This window comes from Mercenaria mercenaria, chromosome 10 (assembly GCF_021730395.1).
Source record: "Mercenaria mercenaria strain notata chromosome 10, MADL_Memer_1, whole genome shotgun sequence".
In the NCBI taxonomy this organism is placed as follows: domain Eukaryota; kingdom Metazoa; phylum Mollusca; class Bivalvia; order Venerida; family Veneridae; genus Mercenaria; species Mercenaria mercenaria.
The window spans coordinates 38565849-38587058 of record NC_069370.1 but is presented as its reverse complement, the minus strand read 5'-3'; the positions used below and the strand labels follow the sequence as shown (position 1 = coordinate 38587058).

The window sequence follows — 21210 nt, the reverse complement described above, 5'->3', positions numbered from 1 at the left end:
TAAAATAAATAAAACTGGTAGTTGTGCTTTAGATGGGGAAATTAAAAAATAGTCTAGACCTATATTGTTGTATTATCATGCAGATGGGTAGGTCACCTCTGTTCCATACTGTCAAAATATTTTGCATGAAATAATTGTGTATAAAATGTGCACACAAAGTGTAGAGATAACCTGAAACTATACTGCTATCCTACCCCACCGCTGCGTAAAGATTCAGGGCTTGTCTGTACATCCAGTTTCCTGTAGCTCATCCATGTCAGTTCCCTTTGATATTTACGCGAGTTTAGTTTGATCATCTGATCAAGAGGACATGTAGAATACCATTCCAGTCATGCCTTTGCAAGGTTTAAACAAATAAATTCAGAAACTTATTTTGCTCCTTCTACTCCATTTCCCCCGGAATGAGAGGAAATTGGCGGTTCCCCTACCATGTTTTTTTTCCTGCTTGTCTTTCTGTTTGCTGTTTGTGTTGTTTGTGACTGTGTGCATGCATGTTTGTGCTGTTGTGGTTTGCGGTGGGAGGCTTCCTCAGTCAAATATTCATCCTTGCTTTTTTCCACTTTAATCTATTGACTTTGAGATTGGTTGCTTGAAAGTCAAAGTCGCAGTAACCTTTAGCTGAAAATCAGTTTCTAATCAATAACTGCATAGGGTCACTGACTGTGTTTTAGTTGATGGCCCTATTGCTTCGGGGTTAGAGGTTAAAGTCATTATTACAGGTGCTGTATTTGGCTCTCAACTGCATTTTCCTTGTGGGCATCATATGATCTGACCTTACAAAATCCATTAAAGCTGAATACAATATCCAAGATCGAGCTACTATTGTAATAACCCTATTATAATGAAAGAGGAATGGAGGAAAAACCTTGGCATGGAAAATGTCGAATCAACAGAAGAGCCCAAGGACCCTGACAGAACGTACTATAGACAAACGCGTAACATACACATGCAACCCTGTATGCAACCACATGTTTTTTAGTACATGTCTGCATATAATAACTACAACACATTGTTAAGCATTAGAGTGTATTTAATATCACTAACAAGTATGCATAAATGTGTTAAAATAAAATATAGAAAAAGGTAAGCAACAACCCAGTATTATATTCATATATGAGTGTATATGTACAAAACTAATTGTAGATCTGTTACCACTGGTAAGATTACATAAATGAAAATCAGATCCTACTTAATTTTCCAGATAGCGATAGATGGTAAAAGCATAATATTAATAGACAAAATCTTTCCATCGCAGAAATATACAAGCCACTGAGACACAGCAAAAAATAACAGCTGTTTCTTATACATTCTTGTAGAAAAAAAAACAATTTACATTTTGACTGTAGTAAAGTTGTGATCTTACAATAGTGGATATCATACAGTGTTCTTGAAAAAAGGGTAAAGCAATCTTAAAAGTGGAAACCCTCTTAAATGGAACTCCTGAAAAATGGAAACACTTGAAAACTGATCTATTATCTCTGGTCTGAGTAATGTTTTTTCCAGGGTATATATATAAACTTCTTTAAGTTATCTTTGATTCTTTGGTTGCTGGGTTTTCTGTGTAACCTACTAACTAGCAAATAGACTTGAGTTCGATGTGCTTTCAATGCCCAAAATATATTGATATTTTTCCTACATTTACTATCAAAAATGTTTTTCTTTCTATCTATACAAGAAAAAGTACAGCCTAGAAAAATTCTTCTAACACTATACTGATAATTTAAAATCTGAAAAAAAAATACACAAAATGCCTTGCAGTTAAAGGGAAAAGACTTGAAGAAAAACTGATTAAAACATATTAATTATTGCAACATAAAATGTAGAAATATCATTTTACATTTCATCATCTAAATGCAATAAGTGGCTGACTGTTTCTTTATGATAATGCAGTACTGATTTGATGAAATGTATTTAAATAGAAAAAGATGAGCTAGTAGAAATAGTAACAGAAATATAAGAAAGAAAAAATTGCAAAAGTATGAAGTTTACACTTTAACGATTTACATGTAATTTCTGAGGGGTTTTTTTTTGTGTTTTTTTTTTTCATCACTTATCCTCTCACACCCCAAAAACAGATTACCTTTGCATATAAAAGTAAAACAATTCTATCTGAATGCCCAAATATCGCCCTAAATGCAACTTAAGTGTGTAATAGACTAATTGTAAATATCTGTCAAAGTGTGCATCATGCAATAAAATCAGACTTAATGAGGAAGCATGAAAGACTTGGTCCAAATCTGAATAATGTACGAGTATTGAAGAAAAAAAGAATTTCTAAACTTAACAAAAAAGCAATTGCATATATAAAATAGTAGTACAGAAGCAGAGCGGTCAACATACATAAAATACATGACACTATCTTCATTGTTTCAAACAAGATGCTTTGTCAAGACTATTCTTTTCTTTTACTGTCTATCCATACATATTTAGTTGCAAACTTACTACTAGTAAGATATACATGTCTCTGCAATGCAAATCATGGAAAGTCAGTAACCCAGAGAAACACAGTCAAACTTTATACAGAAAAAAAAACACAGCATAGATTTAGGCAACCAGTATTACATTTATAGACTACTGAAGTGGTTAATTTTTCATAGACTTAAATGAAAATTGGCCATATGGTCAGATCAAGAAATACCCATGTTGTTTCTATATTAAAGTAACCATATTATATAACACCAAAATCACAGACAATTCTCTAATTATTCCAATACACAATATCAATGGCCCTAACCTTCACATAATATCTAAATATAAGATCAATTAATCTACATAATATCATAATTATACATATAAAGTATCCCTTCTACATAATAAATCTAAAAAAATTAAATTTCCCTATAAAAGCACTATAAAACTATACAGGTTATTTAAAAAGTCTCTTCAAAAAACCGGATATACTGGAGACAAAAAATTCGTTCTTGTATGTCATGGGGACAAGTCTATGTATCACATACCAAATTTGATATCATTAAAAATATATCTTTTTTTTTTTCATCACATAAGGCTAACTATGACACTGTATCTCAGAATCTGAGAGACCCTGACCTTGAACATGTACTGAATACAAATTTCAAGACACCACATGGAATACCATTATCAACCAAATGTGTTTTAAACTAGCTGGAAAGTCATTTGTACCAGACAGATTTGAAAAACTGATATGATGAAGTATTTCAGTATGAAACCATGATTCTTTTTATTAATTAATTCAATTTTTCTACTGTTCACAGGAAATTTATCCTTCTTTCTCAGTAATATTTTTTTTCACTCAAATGTTGTATATTTCTTATTACATGCATTTTCAAACTATATAAAAGGACTTTTACGTATGTCCACTGAACTTTCCTTTGAATGGTGCCACTAAAAACTAAACGCTGCCCAAAACAAGTCCAATATGATTAAGTAACAACATTTACAAGCATGTGTAGCTGTGCACTCAAGCACGTCAGATCGCTATAAGCCCTCCTAAAACTAAATGTAACATTCACTATAAGCTATTAAAATCATATCTGTCAATAATTGGCCTAAAACTCTATTCAGTGAATAAACTGTCTCAGAGAGTAAATTTCTTCTATTTTTGAACTATATGTACCACATAAATTGATCAATATGTAAGAAACTGCCTTATAAACAATAGAATTTGCCATGCAGTATCAAATGCATTTTTTCTTGATTCATTGCTATAAACATAGAAACCATTTTGAGCGCTATTTCAGGGACAGGTGGACTCCTGGGTGAAAACCACTGACATTCTGCAAGCCAGATAGATAGCATTCTCTCAAAATTTGGTAAGGGGAAAGTCTATCCAGAGGATATCTTTAGTTTTGAAAAACTCTGTATGGAGACAGTGTCGATATGTGCATAAATATCTTGCATTGTGTAGATACTGATATGCCTTGACTGACGCATATATTTCTAAATATAATGTGATATATATATATGAATGTACATGTGCTACAAAAATAGAGGCAAGATATAACAAACTGTCCTTGACCATATAAAATACTCGTTAACAAAATTCAATTACTTAAGTAACAATGTTTTTTTTTCTACACTTTTTTAAAGAGTACTTTTCATAGGAATAAAATTTCTTAATTTCTTTTATTAAGAATAAAACAAATTCTACCATTCACAAAGCAGTCATTTCAACGAAATTATTTTGTACATTATGTAGGCACTATGAAATTGTTTACATACAAAATAACTGAACATTTATTTTACAAACATAAAAAATTTAAATCTTTGATGTGATTTACTGACTATGCTAATCTCCTGTTAAACTGAGTCATGTCCTGAGTCATTTCAAATCAGAATTCACAAGTTTCTCCAAACAATAAGGAAAAAAATATTGTGCTTTTTGATCACAGATAAGAAAATATGCAAATAATTTTCGTGGAAGATGCAAAATTTCAGAATAAGCTGTAATTAAATGCTAGATATTGTGTTGATCAGAACGATAAATATCAACGATTTTACATATATTTTCGGAAATGAATTGCAAAACATATAAATGCATACAAATGAGATGTATTACACAACTTTCAACATGACAAAAACACAAATGTTTATATTGCATCTGTAGGAAGCTATAGGTTGTAAGAAGAGTATTTTTGTTCCTCTAAAAATGTTATACTTTGTATCTCGAGATGACTCGAGTCCTTGTTAACACAATCTGTCCCCACTCTAGATGTCTGTTTCAATTTCTTTCTTCCCAATCTGATCTTCTGGACACAGGTCATACCTGTAAAATATTACACAGAATAATGGTGGTGATTAAGACTCACAGTAACTCTGCATGTCATTTGCTGCACAAATGAACCAGATTTATTTATCGAGACTTTAAAACTTTCCATGTCTCTCTAACAAGATTTAAATATAAGGCATGCAAAACTGAAAGTTGAGTAATACTCGAGCTATTTCTTATCATCCTTAATTTTTGAAGGTCAAATTTATTCAAAAAGATGATCTTTATCTTTGAAACAAAAAGACATGGTGTGATCAGTAAAATTCCATGTGAATATCAAGCAAGTTTTCAAAATTAGGTTCCCGTCATCCAAGATATACATGGTATATATGCCCTTTTCTCGTTATTCCATGCTTTTTTATTGGTATTTCAGCGATTGTAAAGTAGAGATGGTTGTTGCAAACACTTCTTGCTACATTTCAATACCTAAACAACTAAACAAGCAAAAAATGGGCAGACAGAGAAAAATCTTAGAATTGATTTTTTAGAACAATCAAAGCTTTTACAAGATGATTCTCATCCTCTGAATCAGCAAAATGCTTTCTTGTTGGACCGAGACTTATGACCTGTCATCCTGGTTCTCCAAATCAAGAAGAGTTAAAATTTAAAACTAAAAACAGTACATTTTTCAGTTGTGCATATTTCCATTCTAAAGAGGTCAATACTCTATCTATACTTTTTTTCACTCACTTTCAACTGATATATGATTTGTCACAACATACATCAATTTTGAAAAAAAGGCAACAACTGCAACTGAAATAGTTTCCAATCTTGGCCCAATAAGAAGGTTCAGAATTATGAGAAAGAGCCATACAAATAGTTCTTAGAACTATTATGCTATGTTAAACTGATGCTTTCAAACTGTTGTTTTTCAATAGATCTATCTAATCTAGTGAAAAAGAGCATTATTACAATGGACCTTCTAATAAGAAACATTAATGTTCATTTTCATTGGCAATATTAATGTCACAATAGTATTAATTTGTGTCATACTGGTGAAAAACAAGAGGGTCATGATGACCCTGGATTGCTCACCTGAGTAATATGAGCTACATGTTTCAAATGTCAAACTGATGATAAAATATTAAGAAAGTCAGTAGGTCATATTCATGGTCAATGAAATTCAGTTTTATGATTTGTGTACAAAACTGTGCATGTCATCAAAATTTCAAGGCTGTATCTTAAAAAACAAGAAAGTAGGTCAGTAGGTCAAGGTCACAGTCAAATGACATCATATTACTTGGGGTCATCAGGTAATTATAATTAAATAGTCTTGGAAATAGGATCAGATGATTTTTAAGTATTTTTTCCTATATAACTCACATAATAACTAGTGATGGGCCGACAATCGAATAATCGTCGGCGTTGCATTCATGAGCGCGATCGCCGACTTCACTTTTCCCTGACCGATTAATTACTTGGAACCCCAAACGGATAATTTAGTTGTTTCTGACCTTTTTCTTTCTGGTCTTTACTGTTCTTTGGGGCAATTACGCCAAGGGAAACTACTCTACGTAAAAATGGCTTCCTCCAAAGTCTCGAAAGAAATTGAGTTTATCTGTGATCACCCAGATTTAGGAAGATATATGGCTTTTACAAAATAAAGCCGGAAAACCCATCAACCTAAACTCTTGACAATAGTATGGCAGTATGCATAGCATGCTGTAAGACTTACGCAAGCATATTAGCAAAGGTATTTTCAATTTTTGATTTTGTGGGATTGAAATCATTCCAGTCGTTATTAAGAATTAATAAACCGTTAATACTTTTTTGCTCAATGTGATTTTAATTTAATAACACAATATATCACTGGATAAGAGTCTCTGGTGAAATTGAGACCAGTACATGATTTGAAGTTTACTTTTATGCTGTTAACTTACTTATATTTATGAAGGGATACAATAGAAATAGGATATTTGATGTCTGTGTTGTTCATTTCTTAAGTGATGACATAAAACATACACTGTGAGGTGAACTTACAGATATGCAACTAGAGTAACCGATTATCCGATTATATCCGATTAATCGAATCGGTTGGCTTGTCCGATTATGCCGATTAATCGATTGGCAAATCTAACCGATTTGCCCATCACTAATAATAACTAACTGACCCCAGGGCAGGGCCTCTTTAACCCCAGGGGCATAATTTGCACAATTTTGGTAGAGGACTACTAAACAATGCATCATACCAAATATCAAAAGCCTAGGTCATATGGTTTCAGACAAGAAATTTTTTAAAGTTTTTTCCAATATAAGTCTATATAAAACTTCAGACCCCAAGAGCAGGGCCTCTTTTCACCCCAGGGGTACAATTTGAACAATTTTGGTTGAGGACCATAAGACAATGCTACATTACAAATATCAAAGGTCATGTGGTTTGTACAAGAGATTTTCAATTTTCCTATATAAGTCTAATTAAACTTGCGACCCCGGGGGCCATATTTGATCCTAGGGGATAATTTGAACAATCTGGTAGAGGACCACTAGATGATGCTACACCAATATCAAAGCCCTAGGCCTGTGGTTTTGCAAGAAGATTTTAAAGTTTTCCCTAGATGATGCTAAAACCAATTCGCCCTAGGATGGGATTTTGACAAGAAATTTTAAAGGGTCACAGGACATTATACGTACTACGTATAAAGCCATGGTCCGGGAGAAGATTTTTAGAATTTGACCTTTGGTGGGACCAGACGCTAATAAATTCAAAGAGGCCACAAGATTTTTAAGTTGGTTCTGCACAGAGTTCAGAAGAAATTTTAAAATTGAGACGGCTCAGTGACGCTCAAAGAGAAGATGAGCGTCACCTCATCAACATGACATGGCCACCATGAGCTTTGTAACAAAAAAAGAAGAGTCCTACAACATCTGAGCTACTATTTTAAAAATCAGAATAAAAATTATATCACATAATGGTAAAACACTTAATTCAAAAACTCTGATCTTAATAGATTATTTGGCATGCAGAATAACTCACTAAACGTCTATGCACTCCTGTATGATTCTACAGGTCATGTTACAAATATCTGGGGCCATACATGCACCATGTAATACTGCTTATCTATTTCATCCACTTGCTTCATATCAAAATCAAAATAAAATATAGTAAAACCATGTTTTGATATATCTAAACACTACAAATAGGTTATACACTGTGCAGAAATATCACTCGGGCTATGCCGTTGTGAAATTATTCCACACGCATACATTCCGTTTGTCCTGTTTCAATATATTAACCCTTACCTAGCTAAATTTCTTAAATGGCCTGGTCCGTCATTCAATTCGGGCAGCACCATTCTTATTCAGAGGGACTGAAAATTTACTGACTGAATAGGGAACAATGGAGACCATAATCAGCTTGCACGGACATGCAGGCCGATCTTGGTCTGCACTGGTTGCAAAGTCAAAACCACTTGCCCCCGGCAGTATTGTTTTGCTATTATTATCTGATACTTACCATTCAGTGGATGCTTTGGAAATGTCCATTTTGTTCAGTTCAATCAAAACCATGCCCAATTCCTTCTGACTGGATGAGAACATGCTAGTTTCATTCTTCACTGTTATCTCAAGGCTGCGTTCTGGCAACTCCTGAGGTGTGACGCTGTATTCAAATCTACAAAGGAAGGATTACCATAATGATTACTATATTCTTAATTGATATTAAGTTTAAAATTATTTCTTTCCACTGTTTTTGGTATATCATCATTGTGCTCCTAGATTTCTGAAGAAACTAGAGCTGCTTTTAAGAAAAGTGCATGTCTCCCACAACTGCCTAATCATCTAGATTGGCATTTCTTCTCCATTATGTATCTGAGTCAACCATGCACCAAGACCTGTATCACTGGCATTAGTATTTTCGGTAATTCAAGGGCTATAATTCCGAAGTGCCTGGGCTGATCTGGCTAGTTATTGAACTTGGCCAAGGATTTATTGGCAAACACATTTTGTTCAAGTTTGGTGAAGATCTGATGAGAAATGTTCAACTTAGAGTGCGGACAAGTTTTGTGACACACACACACACAACACACACAGGAGTAAATCAATATGTCTCCCACCACAGTGGTGTGTGAGACATAATAAACAGGGTTTGAATTAATTTTCAAAAATGCAGGTGAACTGCAAAAATTTGTGAATGGAAATGATTAAAATTTTCATTCACTAAATAAATCACATTTTTTACATAACGTCTGTACTCTGTAGACTGGTTTGCAGATTTCAATCACAAAGTGATATTTTGATACATAATCCAATTTCTCATGACTCTTGTGAAATGTTAGCGAAAAGATAATAACCAGGTATCTATGTATCTAAAATTTCTATCAAATGGTTGCACAAAACTGCCAGTGAAGTTGACAGTTTGATAGTTGAAATTTCTTGTACTTAAAGAAGAGTCTGAGTGCAAAAAAAGCTTAATTCTATAATAATACAATTACTTCTCAAAGAGAAACTCACAACTTTAACTAATTACAGGTGAAGGAAGGCACAGAATGACAGAGGGGCTGTCCTGTTTTTATAAAGAAGCTTGAAAAAACAAACCCTATGAGACATCACTAGTAAGTGATTAATGCCCATCAAAGTTGAGCTACCTTGCCTGTGATCTTGTAAGTACAGAATCTGTACTTACAAGATCACAGGCAATCTCCCACTTTGGAAAGCAAAATCTCCCACTTGGCACTCAGGAAAAGTTGGGATGTCTGTCAGATCCAATACTTGCATGAGACACATCTCATTAAATTAATGCTTAACATTTGTGAAAAGTTCACTGAAATCCATGCAGTCATTTAAAAGATACAGCTGGCAGTCTGGTCAGGATCCATGCTGTTCGCTAATGGTTTCTCTAATTGCAATAGGGTTTGAAAGCGAACAGCATGGATCCTGACCAGACTGCGCGGATACGCAGGCTGGTCTGGATCCATGCTGGTCGCAAACGCACTATGTTGGTTTTCTCATGGTGCGGCTCATATGTCTCCCTCTGAGGGCATAAAAACACAGATGAGCTATGCATGTCCCTTCACTACAGCTATAAAAACAGTAAATGAAATAAATCCGCTTCATCAACAGTGTCAGTGCAGTTTTATTTTCTATTGAAAATGCAAGGACATGAGTACTTACGTTTCATCAAAGACCGGGTTGAGATTATTGTTAACAGTTTTTGTTTTTCTTTTGCTGCTACTTCCCTTGTCAGGAAGAAGGTACATCTTTACGTAAGGATCTGAGAAATGGTCCTTGTCGCATGCTAGTAAGGAACTGAAAATATAAAAGTACACAGGAATTTTGTAGCAAGTTACTTATGCTGGAACAGGTGTACACTGTCTAAATCTGATATAATGGCACATTAATATGAAGAGGTTTAAAAAAGGGGAGCATTGGGAATGTCTGGTTTTCATATGTTCTGTGTTACACTCCTGGCATTACCAAGCTACATTCTAGCAACAAATTACAATATAACATTTGGAAAAAAAACAAAACATCCGGACAAAGTATTCAAAAAGCTTTTTTTATGTAGTAACAGCTGATTTTCGGGGACCTCCTTTGTAAATAAATCACTACTATAATATCATTTGCCGCTCAATTCTGTGGGTACAAGCCCTGCTCAGGCAATCGTGAGGAAGCCCTTCAGCTGGCCTGCTTAATGTCAGTGGCTCTTCCTGTGCCTGTCACTGAATTAATGACTGAAGAGGTACAACTGAGGTCTTCCTCCGCCATTAAAGTTGGAAAGTTGCAACAGGATCTGAATCGGTTGGGTGTGTCTTAAAACCCACTGAATAAAAACATCCAGAAATGAATAGTCACATTTATTTAAGCAGTAAATAACAAAGCACTGAGTCTCATAGTTGCCCTCAGGGATTTTACAGCAACATTTGAAATATCAATATGAACTGAATAAGCAGTTCTAGAAACTTTCATAGTACCAGAAGTTACTGTCATGAAAACCTCTGGTATTTTCCAGGTAAAAACATAAACAAGAAGAAGTACTTACGTGCATTTATGGACAACAACAATAAGTTTCCCTCTCTGCATACTGTATCTGAGTGTGATCTGAATCCTACCTAACCTGTATGCTCCGAGGTTGCTTTCAGTACTGTTGATGAAAACATACAGTAAATCATTGGCTAGTGGAAGAATAAAGAAATACAAGACCACCGCCTTGTGGGTGCAGACGCTCATCTGATTTTTTTGTCTCTTTATAATAGAAATATTGACCTACCCATGATTTTCTAATAAGGGGCCATAATTCTTGCAAAAAGCAATGCAGAATTACGGTACTTGCTGTGCTGTATCAGCTTTTGATGGTGAATAAGTGTTGCAAGTTTTAAAGCAATAGCTTTGACCGTAAAGGAGAAAGGTTGACCTAAACGCAAAACTTAAGCAAGAATTCTGATATTTTCTATGTTCAAAAGGGGCCATAATTCTTGCAAAAAGCAGGATGGAGTTGTGTTTCTTGCTGTACAAAGTCAGCTAATGATAATGAACAAGACTTGCAAGTTTTAAAGCAAAAGCTTTGATAGTTTAGGAAAAAAACTGACCTAAACATAAAACTTAACCAGACAATGCAGAACCGATGCCGACGCTGATCAAGTGATGACAATAACTCATTTTTTTTTCTCAAAAAATCAGATGAGCTAAAAAAGAAAAATGAAAGCTAAGGCCTGATAATTTGTGAAATCTTCAAAAAAAACAATTTTTTTTTCTGCAACTTTGTCAAGAATAAGTGCAATCTTGGAATGTGACAGGACTGAACAAGTGCCCTTTTTATAGAAGTAAAAAGCCTTGCCACATTAATATAGACACTCAATGGTGTCACTTGTTCTTTGTTTTTGTTTATTTAGCAGTGAGCAAAGGGAGCAACAAAGTCTGGCTGTTTAAGGTTGTTCTGCACGTTTGGAACGAATTTTTTTTCTACAATGTGGAATTTGATTAAACTCTGATTTTTCAAAACTTCATAATATACCTAGAAAATTTAGCAAATAAAAATGATAGGGTCGTGTGCTTGATTTTTTGCTAGACTGATTTGAAAAATTTGGACCTCATGCAATATTTCATAATGGGAGTCTATGGGAAAATCATAACTTTCATAACATTTTCAAAAATAGAATTTTTTCTACAATGTAGATTTTGATGAAACTTCACACGGTTGTTAATAAACATATGGCCTTTAATTTGGTGAAATAAAATATATAGGTCCGTGTGCTTATTTTTGAGATATGTGATCATGATTAAAGTGAACCGGACATTTCACGCTAATTTTAAGACATTATTTTGATTTTTTAACGTGCCATATGTTTTAATATCATATTTTGACTTTAGAAATATAGCAACAGTGCCATTGTAATAAATTTACTCACAGGTTTCGATTAATTCATAAACTGATTTTCATTTCCGTACGCCGAATCCAGGCTTTATTCTACGTTTTCCGGATAAATGACGTTACGCTATCACTTCCGGTTTTTCAAACGTGCAGAACTACCTTAAGGCAGGTGGCTGCTTCAGCAGTAAGTCAATTTGGTTTAAGTCTGCTGACTGGGTAGCTAAGGCAAATGGCTGCTTAAAGGGCAAGGAAAGCCTGACAATAAGTTAATTTAATTTAAGAAAATGGCTGATCATGGAGGCCAGTCATTTAAGTGTGTTTATTACGTCATTTACACACTACTGAATTCTTTATTTAGCAAATAACCCTTTAAATAGATTAATTTCATATGTTTCTCGAGTGTAAGATGTAAAACATGGCAATTCCTTTCATTATAGCTTGAAAATGTATAGAAATTGTTTTACAGAATATAGGAAATACAGTTCAGACATGTCTGCCATGGAAACCAAATGGCCACCATTATGATCAAATATCTAAATGCTCATAACTTTCTCATTTTTAAGTCGACTTTGAAAATTCGTTCACTTCTTCTTTCAGGAAATTCTAGCAGACCGAATTAACATATTATTAACACATTGCATTTTCCTATAAAACAGGTGGCCACTAAGGCATGCTCAACTGTATTTCTAGTTGAAAAATGTGATAATAAGATGCAAAGTTAGAACCACCAGAACAGTGAGAAAATCAATCTAACACACCTATTCAATTATGCTAATATTAAAACACCCTCCTCAGCTAATGACCTTATCAGCAACTCGGGGGTTACCCGGTATGGAAGATTTACTTTGCATTGTTCTCTCTACCTGGCAGCCACAGCAGACATTTTACAGTTGAGAACAGGTACAACATGGTTTCTAGAGAACTTCAAAGGTCTGTTAAGATTGTACAGTAAATGTTATCTCATCACACACATTAACAGACACCAAACCTAGATATACAGTTGCATGTAAGTATTGTTACACATGACAAAACAAGTTACTTTTCAATGTTCCAACCAAGACTACTAATATTATTGAGCCAACATATGATGCCACTGACACCGCCCATCTATCCAGCCAACAACATCAAAGCATTCTATTAAAAATGTATGAAGAAGATCTGTTTGATAATGAACATGTTAACATGAAAAAGGAGAAAGTTACCTTGATACAGATGGTGTCTTCCTCTGTCTCACTTCAGTTTCTCTCTCCTGACTCGGGGACTTGGCAGGAGGTATGATTTGTCCTTGAGCCTGGGGGGACGCAGCCTTAACTGTCTCTACTGAAACAGGTTTGATTGGCCCACCAGCTTTGGCTCCTGCAGAGCTTGGTGCTGGAGCCGGTTTAGTAGAGTCCTTTGTGGCTGCCTCATCCAGATCTGTTTCCTTGGCATCAGGAATGGGTTCCGTCATGAGATTCTCGCTTTCATCTACCACACTTTGCTCTGTAGTCAGTACCTAAAATACACAATGATTTTGTAAGTTTTTGCATCTTGTTCTTGTTTTATTTAAATAATTATTCAATGCAATTTTTTACCTTTTCTGATGGAGGTAGATCTAAAATGGCTTCCTTGAATTATTTCTGGCAGGAAAAGCTCACGTGCAATACATGTATCATGAACAGAGTGAAAACCAGTTAAGCTGTACTCTTATATGAAAAAATATTTTAGTTCTAAAGGTGTGGTAAAACCATGAGGTGAAACTTCTGACTTAATAAAGAATGAACTATTAGGCCTTATACCAGTATACAAGCTTAAACTATAGAACTTGCCTAATAGAACTACATGGAGGTTAGCTTAAAAATACTTTTTTACATATAAAATTTCTGTATAGATTTCCAACTTACCCTCAAAGCCAGTCTCAGTGAGAGTTCACTATTACCCTCGGCTTTCTTTAGAGGGAAAAATCTGTCCACCTCCATGTCTGGGGCAGACATAAGGTTCTTAAGAGAATATGTCATCTCACCAATCTGTTTGTCTGTCTTCTTATCCATTAACTGTAAAAATCAAGAATATTTATCTATGTCAGAACTGTGCTGAAACACACATGGCCTTAGACTCTCTCACTTTTTAAAAGACCCAAGGTCTCATTTTCAATGCAAATACTGACAAAGTAGTTAGTTTGAAAAAAGACAACCTGCTGTCTCTCCAAAGCGTGGCCTTCATATACAGGAATGACACTGTCCAACGAGGCAGAACGTTTGTCTATTTCTATATATAGGTTTGATTGTAAAATGCAATCTCTCTAGAGCTAACATTACTGGTAATACTGTGAAATCATTAATATTCGTGGGGGACTAATTTTCGTGGATTTCGTGGTTGAGTTAATCCACGAAATTTAATCTCAACAAATAAGTAAAATTCCCATTCATTTTATGTTCAAAAGTTGAAATCCACGAATTCATATCCCCAGGAAATTGTAGTTTTGACTAAAACCACAAAATTTCATGCCCACGAAATTAAATGATTTTACAGTAGCTACTGCTTTTATTATACAAGTTGTTGATTCAGAAAGTTAATGTGCTACTTTAATGGTCATTTTTGTCTAATGGGAAAGAAAAATTGTCTGAAGGGAGGTGTTCCTCTTTACAGGTGTTTGGTGTTGTTAAAAGAGTTTACTGTCTACTGTATATTATTTAGGAGTTGCAAAGTCACAGTGGCCTGGTAGAAACTTTGTTAATGACAGCTCTTTTTTTTAGAACTGGTACACTTTTTAATTTGATCAGTTTTGTTTTGTTGGGTTAAATGTCACGCCAACACAATTATAGGTCCATTGATGACTTTCCAAGCTTTGACAGTGGAAGAAGTCCCCAGTGCCCCTCCATGCATTATTTCATCACACGCTGGCACCTGGGTACAACCACCGACCTTCCATAAGCCAGCTGGATGGTTTCCTCACATGAAGCATCAATCTCACAGGTGAGGGGCAAGTGATTTCAAGTCAGCTATCTTAACCACTCAGAGCGGGAAGCCCCTTAATTTGATCTGTAGTAGCAATTATTGTACACTATGATAAAGTGTCCAAAAAACAAATCATTTATTTTACTTTAACAAGCACTGATGTCAGCAAAGCAATTACTTTGAAGTAAATTTGGAACACTGACCAGATATGGAAGTCTTGTTCTCAGCATGGGTCAGTAGAATCTTACCTTGAATTCAGCAGTCTGGAAATTGGGATCATTGACCAGGAACTGGAAGCTTTGTTCCAGGTGTGGGTCAATAGAATCTTACCTTGAAATCAACAGTCTGGAAATTTGGATTGTTGACCAGGAACCAGAAGCTTTGTTCCAGGCTTGGGTCAATAGAATCTTACCTTGAAATCAACAGTCTGGAAATTTGGATCGCTGACCAGGAACCAGAAGCTTTGTTCCAGGCGTGGGTCAATAGAATCTTACCTTGAAATCAACAGTCTGGAAATTTGGATCATTGACCAGGAATCGGAAGCTTTGTTCCAGGCGTCGGTCAATAGAATCTTACCTTGAAATCAACAGTCTGGAAATTTGGATCGTTGACCAGGAACCAGAAGCTTTGTTCCAGGCGTGGGTCAATAGAATCTTACCTTGAAATCAACAGTCTGGAAATTTGGATCGTTGACCAAGAATCGGAAGCCTTGTTCCCAGCGTGGGTCAGTTGAATCATTCACTACCTTACTCTCCTCAGTTTTCTGTCCAACATTTACAATCACATATGGTGATGGTTCCGACATCTTCTTGGACCTCTGAAAATAAAAAATAAAAGCTGTTTGATTTAACCATTCAATATTTGAAATTAAGGTCCAATTTTAATCATCATACCGATTTTACAATCAAGATAACCCCTGCAAAATAGCATTTTCAACACTTCACCAAGGCCAACGGTTACAAAACTGTGTCTGGAGACAAGTTTAGCATCATATTTGAAATTAACCGATGGCAAGGCTGCAATACAATACATATCTCTAAACTCAGTTACTATTAATCTTGAACCCAGATATAGTACTGAATTTGTTTCCAGTTAAAAAAAAATCAGTTTTTCTTAGTATCTTTATATACATGCAGTCAAAAAAAAGAAGAAAACACTTCCTGTCTAAATCAAACAAGAACTTCAATTTACTAATCATTGCTAGATTAATACATCATTTCATGCTATTTTGCTGGAGAATATCTAGTATAAATCAATGTGCTATCAAAACTTAGCAGCGGCATTTCGAAAACATAATGTCAACGTGTTAAATTAAATTAAAAAGCATAAATTGCACAATAAAACAGTGTAAATTACAGAGCAAGAAGTGTAACTTAGCAATTGAACTGATAATAAACTTGTTCTATCACAAATAAATTATCAAAAAAAAAGGGAAAATTATCACAGCAAAGTGCAACACAAAAGTTAAACAAGGAGCTGCATTCAATAAACGCTTGATGTCCCCAGTGGCATCCTTGTTGATAGATTTTGCACTCAAGTCCAAAACGAGGTCAAGGTCAAGGTCAAACTGAGGTCAGGTGATGTTTGAAGATGAGGAATGGTCACAGTTTACATCTGTATTAGTATCAATTCATTCTTGTAAGGGGTATTGATGCTAGACTGAACGGTCCCATTTGGTTGACCAAGAGATGGCCCATATAAAGCAACCTAAGTCCAAAACGAGGTCAAGGTCAAGGTCAAACTGAGGTCAGGTGATGTCTGAAGATGAGGAATGGTCACAGGTTACATCTGCATTAGTATCAAGTCATTCTAGTAAGGGGTATTGATGCTAGACAAAACGGTCCCATTTGGTTAATCTCGTACGGACGGACATAACAATCACTATATGCCTCCCGCATCAGTAGATGCTGGGGGCATAAAAAACTTACAAAATAATAAAATATTCAAAGATAAATTTTTTTTTAAACCACAGTTACAGACAAAAACTGAGAAAGGGGCCTGGGAAAAGGGGTCAGAAGAGTCTACAGAACGTATGCTTTAACCACATATCAAGAAGACATTTCAATATTCTGTTTAATCAAGCAGTAAGAAAATACTTAAAACTTTAGCCTGCTGGCGGCAACTGATTCTGCCTTTGCGAGCAGTGCAGACCAAGATCAGTCTGCACGGATGGTCTGCACTGTTTGCTATTCAGACAGTAAATTTTCAGTGAACACCCCTTTGATTAACAAATGGTACTGCCCAAATTGAATGATGGAGCGATTCATTTTAGAAATTCAGCAGGCTAAAGGTTAAAAGAAAGAAGATCAAATCTGTACCATGAAAGTGATGATGACTGACACACTTGTAAGTAAATAGGCTTATCATAATGTGAGAAATATTTTGACTAAAGTACTTAGTAGTATTTTTCTGTAAAGCTGAATCATGAATAAGTACTGGTTCCCCAGAATAGTATCTATGTTAGGTGGATGTGACTTGTGAATTAGGAATATGCAATGTAAACCTGACTTAACCTGGTAACATGTGGTATTAAAATAAATGTATTTAAAGTTCCGTTATTCTAAAATATGCTGAGTGCTATGATACAAAATGGTCAGACTAACTGCAATATTGCTTATCACCATGGAAAAGGTTTTTCGCTGTTCGTACAAATGTACCTGATATAATGATCAAACTAGAGCTAGTGTGAAGATGAGTAATACCCCAAGATGCCACATTCATAGAAAGAAGGTATATGCTCTGCACAGCGTGATGAGGTGAAAAACTGACGCTGGTTTTATGAAATTCTTCCAGCAGTCTAGAAAGACTTGGTGTGAATGCATATTAAGCTACATAGCATTTGACTTGTAAGTGTGACCTTGACCTTGAACCAGTGACCTGGGTTGTGCTTCTATCTCATTATGACGGTGACTGATTATGTGTAGTTATTTGAAAAATCCATTAAACTGATCCTGAGAAATGCATCCAGACATGAATGATTTCAATTCAGCTTCAAGTTATTTTGTTTGTATTCTGGTTCTGTACATCCCTACAGATGCAGCTGCCACATGACCATACTCGTACCTTATAATCAACTTATACAGAACTATAGATCTACCCACTCTTCATGTCATAGTTATGCCTTGATTAGACAAGAAAATCAAACATATATAAAGTCCTTAACTTGAAATGAATCAATGGAAATATACCTAAAGCCAAATTCTAAATCAAACATTTGAAAAAACAAATGTGCAGATACTACATCTAAGCAAGCTTATAAATGAGCCGTGCCATGGGAAAACCAACATAGTGGCTTTGCGACCAGCATGGATCCAGACCAGCCTGCGCATCCGCGCAGTCTGGTCAGGATCCATGCTGTTCGCTTTTAAAGACTATTATTATTAGAGAAACCATTAGCGAACAGCATGGATCCTGACCAGACTGCGCGGATGCGCAGGCTGGTCTGGATCCATGCTGGTCGCAAGCCCACTATGTTGGTTTTCTCATGGCACGGCTCATATATACTTCATTTAACTACATAACTTTTACCATCATAATTATCTTAATATTAAGATGCACAGATAAAGATCTTGCTAACACAGACTTCACTGTCTTTATAGAGTTCATAAAGATTCAAGCCCTAACCCCTGTTAAAGTAGAAACATCACTACTGTCATTATGTTATGTTCAAATAAAAATCATTCTCTTCTCTAAAAACTGTTTTAGGTAAACTGCAAATGGGTAGTCACATATCAATTTTATTATTCCAACAGAAGCCGATGCAACTGTATCAATTTTTTTTTATAAAGATCCCATTTCCTTAAGTTTCGCCATCCATACATTATTGGATTCCTGATTGTTAACAACACCCATGCTTGAAAATGTTTGAAAAATAACTTCTTTTTCATTCATGAACCACTTTGTGATACTTTTGTTTCGTCATTTTTAACAAAGATGGGAAGGGTGCATTTCATCCAGATATCATTGTCAAACGTTGAATTAAGCCAACATCAACTCAGCAAATAACGGGGTATAAGTTATTAAAAATAAAACAATGTTTAATGAAGCGAAAAAACCATAGTGCAGAACAAGCAGGTTGGTATGCAGAAATGATGCATAGAACAAAAATTGGAAGTTTAAGGCATTAGTTGACATTATTTACCTTTAATATTTAAAACAAAAAAATTGCGTCATAAGTACAACACTACTCAGTTTTCAGAAACAGTTAAAAGGCATTTTACCATTTCAGAAAAAGTTTTTAAAATCCCTTAATATTCAGTATTTTATATTCTAAAAAGATAAACAGATAAAGATTTTTCATATTCACACTGTAAGAAAACAATGTCTGATTTTTAAATGTGGAGGTAAGCCCCCCAAAAATAATGGCTCAGAACTATACCATATGTCTGGGTAAACTGTATCAAAAAAAATATGATATGCTGTATTTGCCTATCTTATACTGAGACTAAAAATTTCTATATCATAATACTTTTTAATAATACTTTAGGATAATACAGAGAAAACTAGCTGTCTAGACTGATACATAGTAATAATATTTATCAAGTGAAATCTGGCACTAAAGTGGTAAAAGTTAAAAAAAATGGTTACAAAATAATCTGTAGATATGACTTGATCATGAATCTGAAAATGTTAAAAACAATGAATGATGAATTTGATGGCTGGAGCATACCATAAACGAGTCCTGGGACAGCAGCTGTAGGAAGAAAAAAATACCTATTACATTAATACTGCAATAATATTCTTGTTCTCTAACTTCGGTGTAATTAAATCTGTACAAAGGTCATTTGGAAGCACAGAACAAAACCATTTACAATAATAGCAGACTTGGTTTGATCAAGTCTATCCACAAAAGTTATGAAATGTGCAGCGCCCCTCATGCCCCCACAACTTAACACCAGGTTAAGTAGAACTCTGTTATAAAAACACTGAGTAAACCTAATAATCCTAAATGACCAAAAAAAAAAAAAAAACCCCCAAAAAAACCAACTGCATCTAGGCACAATACTTTTTCAACCACCACACATAACTTAAGACTGCAGAGTAATAAAATCTTCAAGAAAATCTTTTAGAAACATGAACTGCAACAAACTAATAGCAGACTCAGTTTAATAAGTCTGTTCATGTGCAGTAGAGTTCCTACTGTGTGTATAGTTCCTACCAAGTCACAGCAGCCAGGAAATGTTGGAAGGTTAACTGACAACCATTACAATCATATATCATTACAGAAAAACACTTCCACTTTCTTATAAAAATGCCTCAATAATTTCCCAGGTGACAGCCACAAATATTACCTATGCCACAGCCCTGGCCTTATTCCCAAACTTCACCATATGGCAATTTTCTCCTTTATGAGATTAACGTTTCAGTTTCACGTTCTTGTTATTGTGTGCAGTACACTTTTTTGTAAAACAGTGCACATATGCTTTCACAAAATTAATATTAAACATAATAACATGCAGAAAATTGTGTTGATCTCTTTTCCTACCTCACTCCCTTTTTTTATTTTTTTGTTTAATTTCTATCTTAAAGTCTGATAACGTCATGTAAAACTAGAAAATGCTTTTGTAAAAAAGCGCATGTCTCCCCCAATGGAAAGTCCTATAGGCAAGAAGTCAATAGGGGTCAGGAGTGAAAGTCAAAGAGACACTGATGGTTGGCTGCAATAGGGATCATCTACTTGGCATGTCCAGTCATCCCGCTAAATTTCAACACTGTTGGCCTAGTGGTTCTCAAGTCACTGTTTAGGCTCCTGTGACCTTGACCTTTGATCAAGTGACCTCAAAATAAATAGGGGTCATCTACTCTGCATGTCCAATCATCCTATTAAGTTTCAACATTGTAGGTCAAGTGGTTCTCAAGTTATTTCCAAAAAATGATTTTACATGAACAGGCCACTGTGACCTTGACCTTTAATAGACTGACCCCAAAATCAATAGGGGTCATCTACTCTGCATGTTCAATCATCCTCTGAAGTTTCAACATTCTGGGTCAAGTGGTTCTCAAGTTATTGATCGGAACTGGTTATCAATGTTCAGGCCCCTGTGACCTTGACCTTTAACGGAGTGACCCAAAAAACAATAGGGGTCATTTACTCTGCATGAACAATCATCCTATGAAGTTTCAATATTCTGGGTCGAGAGGTTCTCAAGTTATTGAATGGAAATGGTTTTCCATGTTCAGGCCCCTGTGGCCTTGACCTTTAACAGAGTGACCCTAAAAT

At 35.1% G+C, this 21210-nt stretch overlaps 1 protein-coding gene across 2 annotated transcripts in view; it reads right to left on the bottom strand.

Annotated features, from left to right (window-relative positions):
* Positions 1-1009: 1009 nt before the first annotated feature.
* LOC123561862 (extended synaptotagmin-2-like) overlaps positions 1010-21210 on the bottom strand; it is a 52447-nt gene continuing 32246 nt past the window's right edge. Inside the window, exons 15-22 of one of the 2 annotated variants that reach the window (XM_045354524.2) lie at positions 19660-19683; positions 15649-15807; positions 13937-14086; positions 13256-13548; positions 10725-10826; positions 9857-9991; positions 8202-8357; positions 1010-4744 (exon numbers count right to left, since the gene is read on the bottom strand). In XM_045354524.2, coding sequence (XP_045210459.2) covers positions 4687-4744; positions 8202-8357; positions 9857-9991; positions 10725-10826; positions 13256-13548; positions 13937-14086; positions 15649-15807; positions 19660-19683 — 1077 coding nt within the window. In that variant the 3' untranslated portion in view covers positions 1010-4686. The remainder of the gene's footprint in view (positions 4745-8201; positions 8358-9856; positions 9992-10724; positions 10827-13255; positions 13549-13936; positions 14087-15648; positions 15808-19659; positions 19684-21210) is intronic. The other variant, XM_045354526.2, reaches the window with a different exon arrangement.